The sequence below is a fragment of the Ictalurus furcatus genome, chromosome 20 (genome assembly GCF_023375685.1).
Source record: "Ictalurus furcatus strain D&B chromosome 20, Billie_1.0, whole genome shotgun sequence".
NCBI lineage: Eukaryota > Metazoa > Chordata > Actinopteri > Siluriformes > Ictaluridae > Ictalurus > Ictalurus furcatus.
Window position 1 is genome coordinate 3,299,805 of NC_071274.1, and position 19,718 is coordinate 3,319,522.

Here is a 19,718-nt window from a genome sequence, read left to right on the forward strand (position 1 = left end):
CGTAAGATAACGCTGTTAAAGGAAACTATGTCATGTGATATGGCCTGGCATGAAGAAGAGTTGATTATTTTCCTACAAACAGCACTACCCAAATTGTGTTATTCTTCTTATACCACAGTGATTTGCCACAGATTACAAATTTTATTTTATTACTTAATTAATAATTAATTATATTAATTAATTATTTTAGTCATTAAGGTTTATAGATACAGTTAATGTTGTAGAACGTCTCAAAGACAAGTTAGTTCCTGTTATCATCTTTGAGAGAATTTCCAAATATAAATTCAAAATAGGACTATATTATAATCCGTTCCAGCTTCGATCTTTGGGAGGCCAATGATATGGGTTTTAGGGCTGGGAGCTGGGGTAACCGAGATGCCAAAAGCGTGATACTATAGTCATTGAATCATTTTGGACATACACTATATGGCCAAAAGTTTGTGGACATCACACCCATATGTGCTTTTTGAACTTTCCATTCCAGATTTAGTCCCCCTTTCCTGTTAAATAACCTCCACTGTTTTGAGAAGGCTTTCCACTAGATTTTAGAGCGTGGCTGCAGGGATTTGTAAGAGCATTAGTGAGTTCAGGCATTGATGTCAGGCGAGGAGGCCTGGAGCTCATTTGGCTTTCCAGTTCATCCCAAAGGTGTTCAGTGGGGTTGAGGTCAGGGCTCTGCGAAGGACACTCTAGTTCTTCCACTCCAACCATGATTAACCATGTCTTCATGGAGCTCGCTTGGTGCACAGGGGCATTGTCATGCTGGAACAGGTTTGGGCCTCCTGGTTCCAGTGAAGAGAAATTGTAATGCTACAGCAAACAAAGAAATCCAATCCAACTTTGTAGCAACAGTTTTGCGAAGGCCTACGTATGGGTGCTATATTCAGGTGTCCATTTACTTTTTCCCATACAGTTTATTTTGGATCATTGTGCTGATGGAAGATCCAAACAAAACCCATTTGTAACTTCTTGGCAAAGGCAGCGAGACTTTAAATGAAAGTCTGCATGGTACTTCATGGAGTCCATAATGCTATGTATCCTAACAAGGTACCAAGAGCCTTTGGAAGAAAAACAACCCACCATCACACACCATCATCACAGATCCATCACAGAAACTATTTTAACAACAGCATTTATTTGGCGAACAAACCTGAGCTCAGTGTCAAAAATAACACCCAGGTTTTTGACACAGGAGAGATTTTTTTTCCCTGGAAGCAATGCCAAGTTGTCATTTAAATCCACCCCACGTCCACTTTGACCAAAAAGAATAAAGAATATTAAGTAAAATATAAATGCGAACATGCTTCACCTAAATTTCTGGCTCCAAATATTGCGAAACATGGTTTTCGTTGTTGTATTTTCTCTCTCTCATAATAAGTTTACTCAAATTAAAGTTTAGATTTCTCTCATATTTATACCGATATTGAAACAGTTTTTCCACGACAGTTTTAACCCATCTCTACCAAGGATGCGAATAATTCTATAACGGACTATATAACAGTTTAAGATGGAGGGCTGGGAAAAACATGACCTCACATCCTATCCGAACAGAATACTGAATAAAGTGGGAGGTTCGGAGATCTGAGACACCCAGCACTCTGATGTGACCGACTCGCAGGGGACGGAGCAGTTGAGAATCGCTAATCGATACAAGTGTGGAGAGATGCACCACCAAAACCATCAATGTTCTCTCTCAGACAAACAGCGTATCTGCTGTCATCGTTTGAGGAGACATCATGGAGGATTTGAATACGATTCATCTAGGCAGCAACAGAAGGAGGACAGCAATGTCCCGGTGGCGCAAGAATATCCGACTGTGTCCTGTTACACAGGTAAGGCATGAGAGTGATGTTTAGATTTGTGTATAATACAATTTTCTTTATGTCATATCAAGTACAGATTAAAAATAGGGTCCAAATCATAAATTTTATTAATGTTTTGGTCAATTTTCAATTGTTTTGCATTTAGTTGGATTATGAAGATATGATGTATGCATGTATGTGTTGTTTATGTTGTTGTTTATGTTTTGTTTATCGCATACTGGCTATACACATATGTTTTATGTTGTTGTTGATTTGTTTTTGGTTTTTTTTGCTGATTTCCCTAGTCAATTCCTAATTTCTGATTCTACAATCTGTCTGCTAGCCAACACGGGAGGAAAACCAGCAGTGCCGAGCCATACACGATCTCAGCATGCTTGCTGGCACACACGGGATAACGTCATCCTGCAACAAAGCAGCCCTCCTTCCTCTTCATATCTCCTTTCTTTTCTTTTCTGAACTCATCTGACCTGCCCTCTTCCATTTATTCCTTTCATGAAACAGTTGAAGACTCTTCCTAGCAAAAATCCCCAAAGCGCTGACTGTAAACGTCTACCAAATTGTAGTCTTGTGATGTGCTGAAAGCTCATTTGCGTCTTTAGTTAAGATTTGACCGACATTGTATTTTTATCCATTTATAGTTACATCTTAGCTACTTCTTAACCTAGTCACTCCAGTGCAAAACATATAATAATAATAAAAAAAAATCTAATAATTTTAAAGAATAAATTTACAATTTACAGAATTTCATCTTTAAAAAATAGAAGTAGTGGAGCTTTTTTGTTGTTGTTGTTTATTTTAAATGATCACAATACCTACTAAATTTGCAGAAAGGTATATTGTGATAGTTTATCACAATATCAATGTGGAATAAACATTAAGTGATTGGGAACTTTTCTTTTAATGTCTACAAAAATAAATTAAGACTAAATATGAGGGAGAAAATTCGGTCAAAATCTGAATATTTGACTGTTGCTGCCACCTACTGTATCTATTATATCCCTTATATTATTTTAAAAAATTGATTTTTCTACCTGTATACAAGTAAATTCTGGTTTTTGTAAATTCTATTTTTATGTCACGGACAGTCAAAAAAAGCGCCTTTCACTGCACTGTGTATGGTTGTGTGTGTGAGACCAATAAAATTTGAATTTGAAAAATTTACCACAATACACATGATAATATACAGAACAACGAGGCGTCTCTGCCACTTGAGTGCTTATTCGGGGTTTCGTGTCTAGATGTCTTTTGGAGAAATGGTTTTTGAGAGAACACTGAAGGGGCTCTACTAGTTTTAATTTTGAGTTTTATAACAGCAAGCTTCAGTTAACAGCTCTGTGCTTGGATTTCATTTGTCCTCCTCGTGTATATTTTCCTCCAGGAGACAGTGAGCTCACCCGCACGTACATTCAGGACGAGAGTGATTCCTGCTTGAGTGATTCTGGGAGTGATTTTGAAGAAATGTGCCACCGGGATGATGTCCACGATGTCCAGATGGATCCATGCCTCCAAACCTGTGATGGCAGAGAACACAACCGTGACGTGTCTCATCCTCAAACCAGACGAAGAATGAATGAAGGGCCAGAACACACTTTACGTGAAGACACTTTGTGCCCATGCAGTGCTGAACATTCAAGATGGAGTAGCAACCAATGGCCAACTTTACCTCCCCCGTGTTGTAATGGTGTGTATGAGTCTCGATAAAAAACATACAATTTCAAACACATTTCATAGCATAAAAAGAGCCAAGACAGCATGTGGTGCTGTAATGCTTTACAACAATACAGTGTTTAAAAGTCACTACCTGTTAAGCTGTACCTGAGCCACAGTTTAGCTGGAAAGAAACCTCTTTTATTTAAGTATGTCCATATTTACAGTGTTGTTGTACAATCATGTTGTAAAAATGTGTTGTATATTGCTGATTATTGTAACATTCCTACCTGTGTGTCTTTCTTAGTGAGAAACGCACTGGTGGTGGGTGTCGAAGTTGATGTTCTAGAAGAGGTGGTCTACGAGGACACGGAAATTGTTCAAACACAAACCATGTGAGTCTATGAAATAATTTTTCAAATGATCTTGTTCAAATTACATTAGAAGAACTGCATGGATATTGTGTTTACAAGGTATGATTCGTAAATCATAATTTATCATCAATTTATAGTTCTACTTTGACATAACATTACATGTTTCATTTGTCTTTTGATCCAAACCATCGCAGAAGAGCCATAATCCATACCATACAGAGCGTTTGTCGCTCTGTTAAAGGAGCAGTTTGTCATTTTTAGCGCCCTATGCTGTCTGCATGGCGAATTATAATTGCTATTAAAACATTGACAAGCCTTTCCTTCATACCAACTGACCCCGCGGCATCAGCTGAAATTGCATACGTTGGCATTGTGAGGAAATCTTGAGCTGAAAAAGCTCCACTGCAGCCTATTTCTGGGCCAGAAAAATATAAACAGAAGCTTGAAAAGAAGAAACTAGTCAGATTCAATTTATTGCAAAACACAGTTTATCGACATTATCACTGAAAATATGTTATTATTATAGGTGTTGAAACAAATAAGGAATGAATCGTTTGAGATTTTTATTAGAATTAACTTGTTTATGGTCATGTTTAGGTTTGATGGATGCCTGGAGGATCAGATGATGGACTCCACCTCATGTTATTGTGAGCAGTTGTTTTTCGTGTGACTGTAAAAAAAATTACATTGGTATTCCTTACATAAGTGTACGTTATCATATTACTACATTATAGGATTATTATTAATGACCGGTTTATTCTTGTCATCTCTGTATGTTTATAATGTCTGCAATGTCTTTAGGGGAAAAAAAGTGCTATATTCAGAATAACAGTCATTTTTATCATTCAGAGTGCTAACTGTTAGGATTTCTGGTTGCTTCGTATTTAGCAGCATTATAATAAGAGTGGCTCTTATTACATTTACACAATTGAAGCATTGATTAATGTAATTTAGCTTTTGACAAATCATAAAAACTTTCATGAATAAAAAAACAAAACAAAGGAAATTTATTCGGTCTGAGTTGAATTAAAAAAACAGACAACAGGGATGATGATAATAATAATAATAATAATAATAATAATAATAATGTTAATGAAGTTGATAATTGCATGCTTTGTATAGTAAATATACTGTACATCAGTTTTTAAAGTTATTTTGATAGTTCAATTCCAAGAACGGCCAGAAACAGCTTTTATTTCCTGTTAATCCTTCATTGCTGTGTATTTCGATTGGATTCTGCCTTATTTTGTAATTTTGAGTAAAAGTGTCTGCTAAATGAATAAATATAAATGCACACTAAATTATACTGTCATTGTACGAGAAGGTTGACTTCATTTTAACAAAGGCTAGTCGATGCTAATTGTAATTACAGTGTAATATTAGCAGTATGGAGTCTTTAACTGGTTATTTATTAACATATCTGAGGTAAATGTCAATATTCCCGATGCTTCTATCTTGTTTCCACCGACTCTTTTCCTCAACGTCCTCAACTAGCTCTGTGCCCTGTTTCTTATTACCGTAACCACTTGGAAAGTGAGCATATTATGTGTTTTGGACAATCAGAAATGACTTATTACGTGACAAAATAATAGTGTGTGATGTGAGGAATCAAAGTTCTACATAGACACTGACCTATTACCAGGAATTTAGCTTCTACTACATGAACAATGATACAAAAACACAACAGTCTTAAACAAATGATAAATAACTTGTCTTTTATTTCTCTTATACCTCAGTAATTTTCCAACACTATATATATATATATTTTTTTTTTATTTAAAGAATGACACATTTTGGCACTTTAATATCCATTTATAGTTACATTAATGTTGTGGAACATTATGGAAACAAGTTCGGTCCTGTTATCTGTGGATCTCATCAGGTAAATGGTGAACAAAAATATGCTTGAAGAAAAATGTTACATCATCATTATCTATCTATCTATCTATCTATCTATCTATCTATCTATCTATCTATCTATCCATCTTTACTGTTTTTTTTTCAAGCAACTAAAATGTGATTTATTAATATTATAATTAAGAAATTATTATTATCATCATTATTATTATTATTATTATTATTATTATTTTAGAATAATCATTATAATAGAGTGCACAGTGGCTTAGTAGTTAGCATGTTTGCCTCACACCTCCAGGGTCGGGGGTTCGATTCCCACCGTGGCCCTGTGTGTGTGAAGTTTGCATGTTCTCCCCGTGCTGCGGGGGCTTCCTCCGGGTACTCCGGTTTCCTCCCCCAGTCCAAAGACATGCATGGTAGGCTGATTGACGTGTCCAAAGTGTCCGTAGTGTATGAATGGGTGTGTGAGTGTGTATGTAATTGTGCCCTGATGGGTTGGCACCCTGTCCAGGGTGTACCCCGCCTTATACCCGATGCTCCCTGGGATAGACTCCAGGTTTCCCCGTGACCCTGAAGAAGGATAAGCGGTATAGAAGATGGATGGATAATTATTAGAATGTACCACGTTTAAATGTACTGTTTTTGTTGTGTTTTTCCCCCTCCTGTTTCTTGTGGATTGTTCCGCGTTTCCATGGCGGCATGCAAACGGTCCATACCATTTTCACAATGTAGGGGGTTATTTAAAAAAAACAAAAGTTACAGGATTAAGCTAAAGCAGATACTAAGATAAAAACACATATTACACACAAATATTGTGACAATTATTTCTACACGCGTGCAAATAACAGCACTTTATCAGTACGGTTACAAAATACATATTTATAGTGAAAAGCCAGTGTTCGACCAAGCGCAGCTTGACAGGACGCGGTGGGCGTGGCCATGTGAACGCAGGACGGAAAAGCAGCAGCGTATATGACTTCTCTGTAGTAACGTTGACGTTGGGTAATGGATAAAACCGCCGTGGTTAAAGTCGGGGCGGTGGCTAGTGCGAGTGTTTGTGCCCTTTTTGGAGGAGTCGTTCTCGCTCAGTATATTGTGGCCAAGAAGAAAAGAGCTGGCAAGAAAACGAAGATCATCGAAATGGTGAGCTTCTGCTCCGGTGTAACGCGCATGCGCGGATGGACTCGGTGAAAACTCACTGAGTCCGCTGAACCACAAACGCCTCCTTAAACACTACATAAGTGCCCTATATAGGGTAGAAATGAATAGCGTATACACCATTTGTAGTGCACTTTATATACCGCAGGAATTGATTTGGTGTTCAGTCACAGAACTGCTTTAGAGGTCATAGGTACGAGTGTAGCAGCCGGTGCTGTGTTAGCTTAGCTGTTTAAACATTTGGCTTTAGATTTAGAAATACATTTTAACTAGATATTGTAATTAATATTTATTCAGAACATGTGTAACTACTGTGATATAACCATAATATTAAAAAAAAAAAACGTTTTTTTTACTAGTTTGGCTGGTCATAGGGGAACATTATATGTATATATAATGTTTTTGTTTGTTTTTTTTCTTGAGCTTTGAATTTCTAAACATTTCTCAGTAAATAAGCACTGAACCAATTATTATTTTATCTGTTTGAATAATGTGAAAACGTCCGACAATTTTCTCACCTCACTGCATCATCCAGGCGTCAAATTACGTCGCGACGTAAGACGTCAGCGCTCACAGGTTACAGACGCCAGTTAAGCGTCATCTGGCCACGTGGTGAAGATTTACGCTCAGGTCAAAAGTCACGTGGTTTGACCTCAAGGTACATAACTCATTTACTCATGTGCCAATATCTCTGATAAGAATACAGGCAATCAGTGCCAGAGTTTGTGCTGGGCTTAATCTGTTCCAGGGAATCCTTAGGACATTCTCAATGTGTACCTCCGATTTGTTGCCTGGAAAGCATTCTCTATAATATTGCGACATAGATAAATCAGTGATAATAAATCCAAGTCTTTCGTAATTGTGAGTCCAGAGTCCAATTTATATTATACTTACTGATTGAACTCGTAAGAGGAATTGCAAAGTGTAACATTTTAGATTTTGAGTCATCAAAAGCGGTTTTCTATTTTCTATATACCGCTTTTGTATAAAACATGCAGTTTTTCCACACACGATGCAACCTGAATGCGTCTGAGGCGAGGTACAAACAGTGTAGTACATCTGGTTATTGATCTTAAAGAATGGTCAGAGCTGTAAAACTGCTTGCAATCAGAAAATCTGTACACTCCTTGGCTTAAAAAAAAAAAAAAAAAAAAAAAAAAAAGATGAGCCAATCCCAAAATGGTAAAATATTAAGCTTTTAATGCTCTTAGCATCAAATCATTGGTTAGGGAATTAGCAAGAATTGAACAAACAGATTAGGTATCTTAGTATGGGATAACTTTTCCCTTTGATTTCTTTAAATGTTTAAGCCTTGTGGGTAAAGTTGCAGACATTTAAAAAAAAAAAAAAATTTTACTTTATTTTAATTTTGTGCACCCAGACATGTGTTAGTTTGAACTTTACATCAAACCTTTTTATCATCATCGTGATTTTCTTTGCATACAAAGAGCCTATATAAGTGAATTTCCCTGTTTCTAGCTTTTCCCCAAACAGTTCGCTGCAGAAAGGAGCAAACGGTGGCACAGGAGGTCACCCTTTATTCCAAGCACCGCAGATAAGGAAAATTTCAAAGTTTTTAGAAGCTCAAATAAAAAGTGTCTTTCTCTATCGAAGGCCGTTGTCCTGGTTAGATTTTCCGAACAGGCTTTTTCAGCATTCCCTGCTTTATCATGTGCCTCACTATCACCGTCAGAGATTTCCTGGATGAATCCATTTGATGGCCTTGAGAGGGGACATTGTGGTGTGGGGTGGTAATGGGGTTCAGGGGTTAAAAATCAGCCTGATAATGAACGGCATGTCTCAGCATCAGCGCTGTGGAATTCTCTCTGAAAACGAGGTCAGTGAGTGCAGGCGGTGTTGGAACGGGATTGCCAGCTAGAGGCTGTCCTGTGTGCTTTATCTTCTTTCCTGTGATTGCTCACTCGTGAAGAGGTTTGTCTGAATTCTGTGTGCGTTCACCAGTTTACGATGAATCGTAAGAGAATCGCACGGTGTGTTCATGTCCAGTACGTGTGTAACGCTCACAAGGATCAACTGACAGGTTAAATATACAATTAAAGACGTTGAACTCTGACCTTTTGACCTCTGGCTTTCCAGCACACACGTTAGTTATGGGAGAACGAGTGAGAGACGCAGCCGATGATCTGCTCTGTGAAAACCACGCTGCTGATTAAGACTGGATAATGACATTGATAAATACTTCCAGACCTGATACGAGAGTTTTACAGCTTTTTCATGACTCTGTGCATTTCTTTATGTTCTGGTGTTTTAGCTTAGTTCAGCGTTTTTCAAACCAGCCCTCTGGCCCCTTAGCACACAACACATCTGCTCCATGTTGTAGCAATTTATCTCTAAACCTCCACAAGCCTCCACAAGCATCAGGAACGCTGAATTACTTGTTCAAGTGTGTTGGGAAGGAGCAGAAATGTGGACTGTTTTGGGGACCATTCCAAAATATTAAGTAAGTAAGGGATTAAGGAAGACGGGGCATGATGTTATCGGAAAATAATCAACAACAGGGTGGTGTCATGCAGCTAGACGCTACTCCACTCCGACGTTCATTATTTTCCAAAAGGCAGCATCCGGCGTCTCCCAGATGAGGATGGGTTCCCTTTTGAGTCCGGTTCGTCTCAACGTTTCTTCCTCATGTCTTCTCAGGGAGTTTTTCCTTGGCACCTTTTCCTTGTCTCTGGCTCGCTCATTAGGGATGAATTTATACATTTAAATTGAATGTGTTCATGTTCGAAACTTAACAATGAAGTTAAATATAATCAATAAGAAGCCTTTGTAATAAAAGTTTTGACAATTTATTGGTGATTGTATTGTTAATTTATTAATATCAACAGCATCGAACAGCACTGTGGAATAAAAAGCAAATAATATATATATATAATATGAATAAAAGCATGGAATGTACAAAATACAAAATTTATTGATTTCAATTTTTGACACAAAGCTGATACCAGAGGTCGGAATAGGCCGGTAACCAAGCCAGACGTCACAGGCATAACATCACGCTGGCATGCTTTAAGACAGTTTGGACCCTGGTTATGAGCATGAAGTGTGTGTGGTGTTGGTCATCATCGCACAATAATGGCCTCAAGTCGTGTTAGAAAACGGATGTTTTAGCCACGTCCAGCGTGCTGGTTATGTGACGTGTTGCGTGGTTTTGTAAGCTTGCTACACACACACACCACGGGTTAACAGTCGAAACTCAGGATTCTGGATGGTCAGCCAAATGCAATATATCATACAGCACTTGGGTGTCTCCAATGGAGTTTAACAATAGAGATGTTGACACGTGACACACACACAAAAATGTCCAAAAGTTGATGACTTTGGACCTAAAGTGGATCTACAACACAACACACAGGGAGCATTTCTGACCTGACCGCAAACCTAATCACGAAAGAATGTAGGTCGCGGACTACATTTCCTAATCATGTAGACTGATTATCAGGAGCACTGAGAGACCGAGATCGGAACTGATTTCTGTAAGAACTCCACCAGAGCTGGTTTTCGCAGAACCAGCGATTATGTGCGTTTTTAAAAAAAAAAAAATTTGAAAAAACCTCTGCTTTAGTAGAACTTTTGCCCTAAATTGAGGATGACGCAAATAGCACAGAGTTCACGTGCATCTCTGGAATTTTAAAGCTACTCATTTTCAGACCTGTAAAATTACAGCTCTAAGGTTCTCGATCCGTTATACGCAGCTGTTGCCTTATTTCCTGCACTAACGCAGCCTCTCAAATGCGCATCCCCTTTAGTATTTCCTTCATTATAGTTAATAACCTTAACACATGAAAATTTAAGAATGTGCCAGAACATCTAGACCAAATGAGCCGGTTAGCTAGTTTCTAAACTGTTAAAAGAACTGCTCTGTGGGTCTTCGTAGGTCCGAGTAATGCTGGTGCTGGTGTTTCAGCTTCAGTCAGTTTTCAAAGCCAATCCAGTCCACATTCCACTTTCTACATCTTTAGTCCAAGTTAAACCGCAGGGAGTAAAATGCACGAGTTTAAACACGATGCCATGATGTTCTGCAGGTCCACAGCGACTTTCTCGCTGCATTTGGTGAATGTTTTCAGATTCCTTTAGCCACTTTATTTCTTTAAAAAAAAAAAAAAACTCCAGCTACTGGTTATCTGTTCTGTTCAACTCTATTCTATTTCATTCTATACTGTTGTGTTATGTTATATTCTATGCTATTATATGCTATTCTATGCTATTCTATCCCTCCAATTGTACGCATGGTTGCGCCCATACTCAACGCAAGTCCGTTGATATGTTTTAGCCGCTCAGGCTGTAAGAAATGGAGACAGCAGCCAAGCGTAGAAAAGTGCAGCAGAACATACGAGCTTTTTTTCAGACAGTAAGTAACTAGATACCTAAACACTAGGTAACCTTAGCTTAGTATAGAAGGCATCGTACCGTGGGTTGGTTTGTTCTTAAGTACGTCAATTAACTTTTGATATTTGCACACCCACGAAGTAGGCTAGGCTAACGTCCGTTCCAGTTTTTGACCATTAACGTTACATTCACGTGCATATCCTCCCGCCGAGTTCGTTGTGAACCCTCAAGTGAGGAAAGTTGCAAAGCATTCCGTTCCTTTACACTACATTTGGGCTAAGGACAACTAAGTGATTTTACAAATATGAGGCTCAGCATAATGCTGAGGTAACGAGAGGTAGCTTGGCAACGAGAGATATGGAACTAACGTCTGAGTTGTGGCCATATTGTAGTCATCCATTCAGAACTAGTTATGGCAGTTTGTCTTTAGAATTAAGAAAAGAAAACTCCAGTACCCTTTACATAGCTAACATTTCAGGTTACCACTATATATTATTGTACACTTTGTACGCTTATTACATAGCAAGCTAAACAGCACGATGACATTAACATAATAAATGACACCAGTTACACAAACACAATATTCAGTTTATCAAATTAAAATGATCATCGAAGTCAGTCATTGCTCTTCTGGGAAAATAATGGTACCTGGTCACAATACAGGGAGCACTTGATTCTTGCCCTTGATTCTATTCCATTAAATTTGACGTTTTATTTGATTCTACACTCCTTATACGGAAAGGAACAGTTGTCCTGTAACACAAACAGTGACATTACATTATGTTTGTGAAAGATATTAATTAACCAGCAGTTACTGGGCTTTTTATCTACACCATATTCTCTGTGTGTGTGTGTGTGTGTGCGCGCGTGGAGGGAGAGCGGGGCCTCTCATAGGGGGTGGGGCTTATCTGTAATCTGTGACTGGGACACGCCCCCTGTGTGGCTGAGCTATATAAACTGTCCTCAGACAGAGGAAATTTTCTTTCCGTGTTTTTCACGACCCTGCAACACCACAGGAGAGGTAAGCACACAGACAGACAGAACAAGTTGCTGTTATTTGCATAAATTTTCAACAAGCAATACTTGTGTATAAAGTCATGCGTTGGTACCCAATCGTACCTGAGTCATGACTACGTGTTTAGATTAATAGTATAATGTCAAAGGTGTGTACACAGATGTTGTCTACAGATGACCAGAAAACTGCGTGTGAGTTAATGAACGCGTGTGATCCTGTTCAATATATATTAACTAAGTCGGTGTGTCTCTTTGCAAAGCAAATTTCAAGTTAGAAGAAGAGTCTAGAAGCGATTCAGGGACTTTTTGCAGAAGTGCAATAGGATGTTTAATGTGTGATTGCTTTTTATGAGTAATAATAATCATGCAATAGTAATAATAATGCTCTGAAGTTATAATCGAATGCTTATTTATAGAATAAATGATATAAATAGTCTATACCTACAGTATGAAGTTGCATAATGTTTAGTGTATTGACTGTTTTGACACAGATGCACAAACACACACACACACACACACACACACAGGGGTCAGGCATACCCTGCGATTAACACTCGTAAAAATATACCTTCTCTCCTTACCGAGGATGCTTGTGGCTATTTTCTCACCACTTCCCAGAATAGGTGTGCATGTGGAACGAGGATCAGATTTAAGATGGAGTTAAAAACCGCAATTGAAAAATGACAAATGACACGAAGGAAGTGATGTTTCTCTGTGATAACTTTAGCCATAGTGTTTCTATTTGTTCTGTATCATTTCTAATATGTAGACAGCAAAAAAAACTTACACATCGACGGAAATGGAAACGACCATGAATACATAATAATTTGTAATAACTTACTTTTTCAGTCATCCTGAACTTTGTAGCTCTTCAGCATGGTGCTCGTCTGTAGCAGTACTGACTGTCTCACTCACGCAAATAAACACAGTGTGTGTATGTGTGTGTGTGTGTGTGAGAGAGAGAGATTATTTTTTAAATCCCTCCTTCTTTGACATCACGTGTCTGAAACCGGTTTTAGAGTGCCGTTACTGCAGCATTAGAGAAAAGGAGAAATGTGTAGGATAGGAGGATAGGATCTGTTAAAGCTGAAAAAGAAGTAAATAAATAAATAGATGACTTACTTGAGAATTTAAAAAAATGGCGAAGTAGAGAATAAACGCATTAATAACTTGATTAAATCAGTCAAGCTGGGACGTTGTATATGTAATAAGTGCGAAATAAACATTGTTTTACAAAATCTCTTTTATATACATGGTCTAATAAAGACATTTTAAAATAAAGGAATCCTAAAATGTATTTATTTGTTTTTCTTTTATTCGTTTATGAATTTTTTTTTATTATTATTAAGCCATGTGTATCAACGAATATATAAACATTCATAAATAAAGGCATGAATAACAGACAAGAAATTATATATACACAGTTATGTGGTTTTGACAATGTTTTTTATTTATTTATTATTATTCGTTATTATTTTATTATTATATTCGTTTATATTTTATGCATTTGTTATTTATTTTTATACAGTTATACTTTTATTTTTTTTTTTGTTTTTTTTTTTCATTTTGACAGATAGGATTGTCTATATAAGAGGACGAAAAGTCCTTATTATCTTATTTTCCTTATCTAACTAACGAACTATTTGGTTGTTTTGTCATTTTTTTGTGGTCTAATATATACGGTGTTATTTACAAATCAATACTGCATAAACGCCGTGTGAAAGGTTTTGCAGCGAGGGGGGGGGGGAATAACCTCTTTGTACTTGTATTTCAATAATAATAATGTATTTCAATTTCATAATTCAACTATTTCTCTATAAAATGGGGAAAGTTTAGTACAAATAGTCAGCATAGTACACATTCGCTGCACGGACCGTATGGAAATACTGACCGTAGATCGGATCAGAGAGTATGTTTAAGACCTGCTTAATATTTCACCTTTCCTTACTATACTCGTTCAGCATCACACCGTGACTGTTTAACCTGTGTCTCCACAGATGCCCGAGTTTGAGAAGAACACGGTCCACATCAAGGACCCTGAGAGGGTGGAGCAGATCATCTGCGGTCTGATTAAAGGAGGCGCGTCCAAACTACAGGTACAGATATCAGACACATGAGTCCAACAATTCACACCTCTCCACAATAACATCGATACTGAGATGGAACAGACCGCACAACTAAAGCTTTTTTTGATAGTAAAACACTTAAAGCTTTAAATCCCCGAGTGTTTACTTTCTTATGAACTATCCTACTGAAACCGACAGTGGAAGTGTGACATCACAAATAAATTCAATGCCGAACACGGGCACCCCTAAAACAGGTGGAAATTCACATTTTTTTTTGGCCTCTGGTAAAAGCGCTGACACCGGAGACTCCTTCCATCGATGTTAAATAAACATCTCGTTACCGAAAATTCACTGTATCAAAAATGACACCCCGTTTTAATAGGTGTATGTAGAGCAACCACAATACGAGTCCCAGTGCAAGTTGTTACTATAGAAACGATGACGAATTAATATGAGCGCATTAATATAATCCTCAATTGAGATATGATATAAACGTAAAAAAAAAAATCAATATCAATCAAGAATTCAGCAGCGCTGTGGTGCAACGATCAGGTTTCTCTGTGCAGTAGGTTTTCTCTCTAGGACTGGAACTGAAAAACCCCAGTCTTCATTTAAAATATTAGTTTTTAATCATTTGATTTGCAGTCAACTTTGAATGAATAGTAATCTATGCTTATAAATAGTTGATAACAAAAACTTCAATTCAATTTGTCACTTTTCCTTTTCTTTTTTCTTTTTTCTCTTCTAGATCATCACAGACTTTGACATGACGTTAAGCAAATTTTCAATCAATGGAAAACGCTGCCCGACCTGCCACAGTAAGTCCACCCCGCCACGCTGGGACGTTAATCTTAATCAGTAAATGATGAACGAGTGCCGTTGAACGCAGGATAACGCCGAAGCTTTGAGGCGCTGATCAGCCTCTTTCATTTTCCACAGATATAATTGACAACTGCAAGCTAGTCACAGAAGAATGTAGGCAAAAGGTGAGCAGTAAAGCATGTCGAAACGCATGTATCTTCTTCTAATGCTGCAAAAGTATGCGATGTATTTATGCCGAAACCTTTTTTTTTTTTTTCCTTTCCCCCAGCTGTATAAACTGAAGGATACGTACTATCCTATTGAAATCGACCCACATCTGACCATGGAGGAGAAATACCCATTTATGGTGGAGTGGTGAGTGGACCACACTCATTAAACCTCACCTCGTATATTCCCTTTTTACATTTACATTTATATTTACACATTCAAACTGTGCAGCAGTGTGGGTCAGGTGTGGATCTGTACCTTCTACGAGCTGCTGCTGTAATCATGTAATCATCCTTCGTATGTCTTTACTCTCCGACATCTAAAGTTGAGGTCATAAGTTTGCATGCATACGCCACAAGTTATATAAGCATACACGATACATTAAGTGCTAAGGGGGTGTAAACTTTTTAGCAGGATGATCGGTGTAAATTGTTATTTTGTTTCAAGGTCTTTTTTTCTTTTCTTTTAGTACCGCTCTTCAGAAGCTACATAAGATATTTACATGTTTCCCAGAAGGCAAAATAATAATTTACATCGATCATCCTGTTCAAAAGTTTACACCCCCTTGGCTCTGTACTTTATAACTTGTGGCGTATGCAAACTTTTGACCTCGACTTCTTTCTGAGTCTGAGTTCTTCCTCATGTTGTTTCAGAGTTGTTTCTTGCTACTGTCACTCCTGGTTTGTTCATTAGGGATCGAAATCTACAAATCTTTGTGACAAAAATGATTAAAAGTTTTATTAAAAACAAATAGAATTAAACTGAATCCTCCATCAGAGAGTGATCCATGAACTGTTTTTAATCCTAGTTCTCTTACACACACACACACACACACACACACACACATCAATGCATACTTGAATTGCCTTCCTCTGTTCCTTCAGGTATTTTAAATCTCACACATTATTGGTAGAGCAGCGGTTACAGAAGGACAAACTCCCCGAAGTGGTGAGAGAATCGGACGTCTGTTTACGGTACGATCATAATCATTATCCTCCTGTCAAACTGCTTCTAAAATCTTGAATTAAGCTCTAAATATCCAAATATTTTTACATATTTTTTCCCCCTAAGCTTTGTATGGAACTTAATAACTGCGTTATTGCAGCCCGATTAACCAAAAAAAAAATTTTTTTATGAAATAAGATTAAATGTCTTACATAGGAATGTTACATAGTGCACATTGTTGTACGCATTTACATATTAGTGATTGTATTAAAATTCCAGATTAGTTTCAGTTCCCACAGCCTCGGAAGCAAAAACTCTGAAACTGCTGTTGCTTCATTATTACTTCATCCACTATCTTTACAATGTAGTTACTTCCTGGATTCTTCCTCAGATTTACACATTTTGTTAACTTTTTAAACTTTAAATGTTAGTTCAGTCTTGTGTTAAATACCTGATGGTCACTGTGTGTGTGTGTGTGTGTGTGTCACAGGGAGGGTTATGAGCACTTCTTTGACCGGCTACAACAGCACAATGTTCCTGTGTTCATCTTCTCAGCGGGGCTGGGAGACGTGCTGGAGGAGATCATCAGACAGGCTGGAGTTTATCACCCCAACGTCAAAGTTGTCTCCAACTTCATGGACTTCGATGAGAACGTGAGTATGAACATGGCATGTATTGATTTTTGTATATATGATTTTTTTGTATTCGTATTTAATGACGATAATCAACTAGTTATACAGTAGTTATGTCCGTGGTATTTATTACTTATTTAAGTCACTCACTTCTACTTCAATCACTACTACCTTCAGCATAACCTGCACGACTGAAAACTTTCATAATTCTTTTATAAGATGCTTTTATCCATGTGAATAATGGACTTGGAGAATCTAAGCTGAGTACTGAGACGCAGTTTTAAGCAGTTTAAGCGTTGCTGAAGGGTCCACAAACCCCCAAGCTTAGGGCCGAACCATTAAATTACAGTGAACATTAGCTACCTATTCACTGTATGTGCCCAATTACTTACGTTCTATCACTTTATATCAGACACATACTTCTACAATCACTTCTAAAATCAGTGAAAACAAAGGACATCTATTTATTGCATTTTCTTAAGTTAAACGCCAACATTTGGCGGAAAGTTTTAGGGAAAATGTATTGTGTTAAGTGTCTAAAACATTCAAAGATTTCATCTTTTTTTTGTTCTTGCTTTTCAGTCGTTAAATGTTATGAAAATTCATATTCTGTATGAATTATATATTATGTATTATTACATTTTTATATATATAATGTGTGTGTGTGTGTGTGTGTATATATATATATATATATATATATATATATATATATATATATATACACACACACATAAAAATGTTCACATGATAAAGTATGAAGTATAAACTCTCCATTTAGTAAACAAATAAAAAGTTAGGTAAATAAAAGGATATTAACTAGTTATTACTAACAATGTTGAATAAAAACCAAATGGTTTTATATATATATACACACACACATATATGTATGTATATGTGGGAAGAGTGGAAGGATTTTAGCAACTAAAGTAGTGTGTAACTTTCTTCAATTTTGACAAATCAGAGCAAAATATTGTTGTGTAACATTGTGATGTAGAAAGACCGCACAGTTAGTCTGCAGTTTTAAAAGCTGACTTTGAGGGGCCGCTGTCATCCTGCAGGGCATCCTGAAAGGCTTCAAAGGCGAGCTGATTCATGTGTACAACAAGCATGACGGAGCGCTGAGGAACACCGACTACTTCAAACAGCTGAAGGACAACAGCAACGTCATCCTTCTGGGAGACTCGCTCGGAGACCTCAACATGGCCGACGGCGTCCCCAACGTGGGGAACCTCCTGAAGATCGGCTTCCTCAACGATAAGGTTTGCTCCCTCTCGAGAGTGGTGAATTTTGGAATCGGCAGTTCGTCTCTCTAGTGTTGTGCTAATATTTACGTTCTTTTTATTTTTCAGGTGGAGGAGCGCTTGGAGAAATACTTGGACTCTTATGATATTGTTCTAGTGAAGGATGAAACCCTTGAAGTGCCCAATTCCATTTTACAGAGGATCTTATAACTGTAAAGAGGCCTTCATTATTGCATTACCAGTCACATGCACACACAAGCCATACAAACCCCTCACCACGATCTGTTAACCTCACTTCCCATCCTAAACAGTGTCCTCTTCCATTTGTGTGTCTCTTTGGGGTTTTATCCCGTTATTTCTATTTTTTAGTAAAGAAAAACCAAACCAACTGTGCAGAAAATCTATATATATTAAGCGAATTTGTTTAATGTGTACATTAGTAGATGTGTTAATGTATTATTTTTGATATTGTATCATTTGATTTCATGCGCAATAATAGATTGGATGGAGCTAGAAAGACCTGTCTTTAATTAGAGTCGAAGTGCTAGCATTTTTATAGTTATACAAGCAGTAACTGCAGTGTACTACAGTAATATTTGAACAGACTAGGGCTGAAACATTATCTGTATGTTTAAGTACTCCAAATATTTGTGTCTGTATAGTGGGTGTGACCTCACCCAGACGAACCGGTGAAGGAAGCATGGTGTGTGAATTCCAGTATTGACAGTTCCTCAACCTCAGCTACATCGCTCCAGTTCATAATTGGTCTGAACTAAAGATTGTTGTTTTTTTTTTTTTTTCATGCTGTAAATGCATGTTAATGAACGTGGTCTTTCTTTTTGTCCTGCGTACGTAACTATTTACATCAGTTTACAACACGTTATCTGTTCATTTTGATTACAGTTACATCCCTAGTACAGATCATAACAGGACGTTTACATAATATCCATGTATCCATGTACCGACTGTAGTACACTGTCGTTTCCGCCTGCTTTCTTTTTCACATGTATATAGATATATAAAATTATTATTTACCACATACATGGATATTAATTCCATGCCCATCATCCCATAGCAATACAATATACAGATCAACAAATATAACATGAATGTATTGTGTATCTTTATTACCTTTAACGTGTTAAGCTTCAAGTGCAGTTTGGAATTTGGGCCTGCTTTTGGTGTCTGATTTTCACTACCTCTATTAAGGACAGTTCGTCTAAAACGATTAACGTGGCTATGTGCGAATGAACGCATCAGAAACCTGAGCTTTCATACAGTATTAGCGGCATCTGCGTTTTTGGTGGACTGTTTCCTCATACGACCGCTCGTGAGGTGGATTCGGTTTGAAATGCACTAACTTCTCGTTGGTAAAGTCGCGTTTTAAGTTCTCGAGACCCGTCGTGTACGTTCTGCTAATTTGCATGTTGCTTTTCTTGCTGTCAGTTTTATTATTATTAAAGGTTTTGGAGGTCTAAAGGTTTTTAAATATTGGACGAATTATTTCTTTATTTGTTCTCTTTTTACATTGAGCCTCATCTGGGCTTTTGTTCTTTACAGTCAAATATGTACATCTATCTATTAC

At 37.4% G+C, this 19,718-nt stretch overlaps 2 protein-coding genes and 1 long non-coding RNA gene across 4 annotated transcripts; 2 read left to right on the forward strand and 1 right to left on the reverse strand.

Moving 5' to 3' along the window:
- Positions 1-1,580: 1,580 nt before the first annotated feature.
- LOC128623980 (uncharacterized) lies at positions 1,581-5,517 on the forward strand. Its single transcript, XM_053651219.1, has 4 exons — positions 1,581-1,832; positions 3,202-3,504; positions 3,778-3,865; positions 4,442-5,517. The coding sequence occupies exons 1-4, from the start codon at positions 1,664-1,666 to the stop codon at positions 4,512-4,514; spliced, it is 633 nt and encodes a 210-aa protein (XP_053507194.1). The 5' UTR covers positions 1,581-1,663; the 3' UTR covers positions 4,515-5,517.
- LOC128623981 (uncharacterized) lies at positions 2,863-13,118 on the reverse strand. The gene is made up of 3 exons (XR_008388697.1): positions 12,802-13,118; positions 3,761-3,829; positions 2,863-3,334 (listed from the first exon to the last, which is right to left on the reverse strand). It is a non-coding gene; the product is annotated as an uncharacterized LOC128623981 (long non-coding RNA).
- Positions 6,633-19,616, forward strand: nt5c3a (5'-nucleotidase, cytosolic IIIA). Of its 2 annotated transcripts, none has more exons than XM_053651216.1 (9): positions 6,633-6,844; positions 14,218-14,316; positions 15,035-15,104; positions 15,226-15,272; positions 15,377-15,462; positions 16,200-16,289; positions 16,751-16,913; positions 17,951-18,151; positions 18,242-19,616. In XM_053651216.1, exons 1-9 carry the CDS (start codon positions 6,707-6,709, stop codon positions 18,341-18,343), a joined length of 996 nt encoding a protein of 331 aa, XP_053507191.1. In that variant the 5' UTR covers positions 6,633-6,706; the 3' UTR covers positions 18,344-19,616. The 2 variants fall into 2 exon arrangements, with proteins under 2 accessions (XP_053507191.1, XP_053507192.1); XM_053651217.1 differs by lacking the exon at positions 6,633-6,844 and adding an exon at positions 12,130-12,227.
- The last annotated feature ends 102 nt before the right edge of the window (positions 19,617-19,718 follow it).

What these genes read in the sequence shown, in the direction of transcription:
- LOC128623980 (XM_053651219.1), top strand. Translation starts at nt 1,664, where the DNA reads ATGCACCACCAAAACCATCAATGTTCTCTCTCAGACAAACAGCGTATC. An exon ending in ACCTCCCCCGTGTTGTAATG is followed by an intron (nt 3,505 to 3,777) that starts GTGTGTATGAGT and finishes TGTCTTTCTTAG; the next exon opens with TGAGAAACGCACTGGTGGTG. An exon ending in ATTGTTCAAACACAAACCAT is followed by an intron (nt 3,866 to 4,441) that starts GTGAGTCTATGA and finishes GGTCATGTTTAG; the next exon opens with GTTTGATGGATGCCTGGAGG.
- nt5c3a (XM_053651216.1), top strand. Translation starts at nt 6,707, where the DNA reads ATGGATAAAACCGCCGTGGTTAAAGTCGGGGCGGTGGCTAGTGCGAGT. An exon ending in AAACGAAGATCATCGAAATG is followed by an intron (nt 6,845 to 14,217) that starts GTGAGCTTCTGC and finishes GTGTCTCCACAG; the next exon opens with ATGCCCGAGTTTGAGAAGAA. An exon ending in CAGAAGAATGTAGGCAAAAG is followed by an intron (nt 15,273 to 15,376) that starts GTGAGCAGTAAA and finishes CCTTTCCCCCAG; the next exon opens with CTGTATAAACTGAAGGATAC.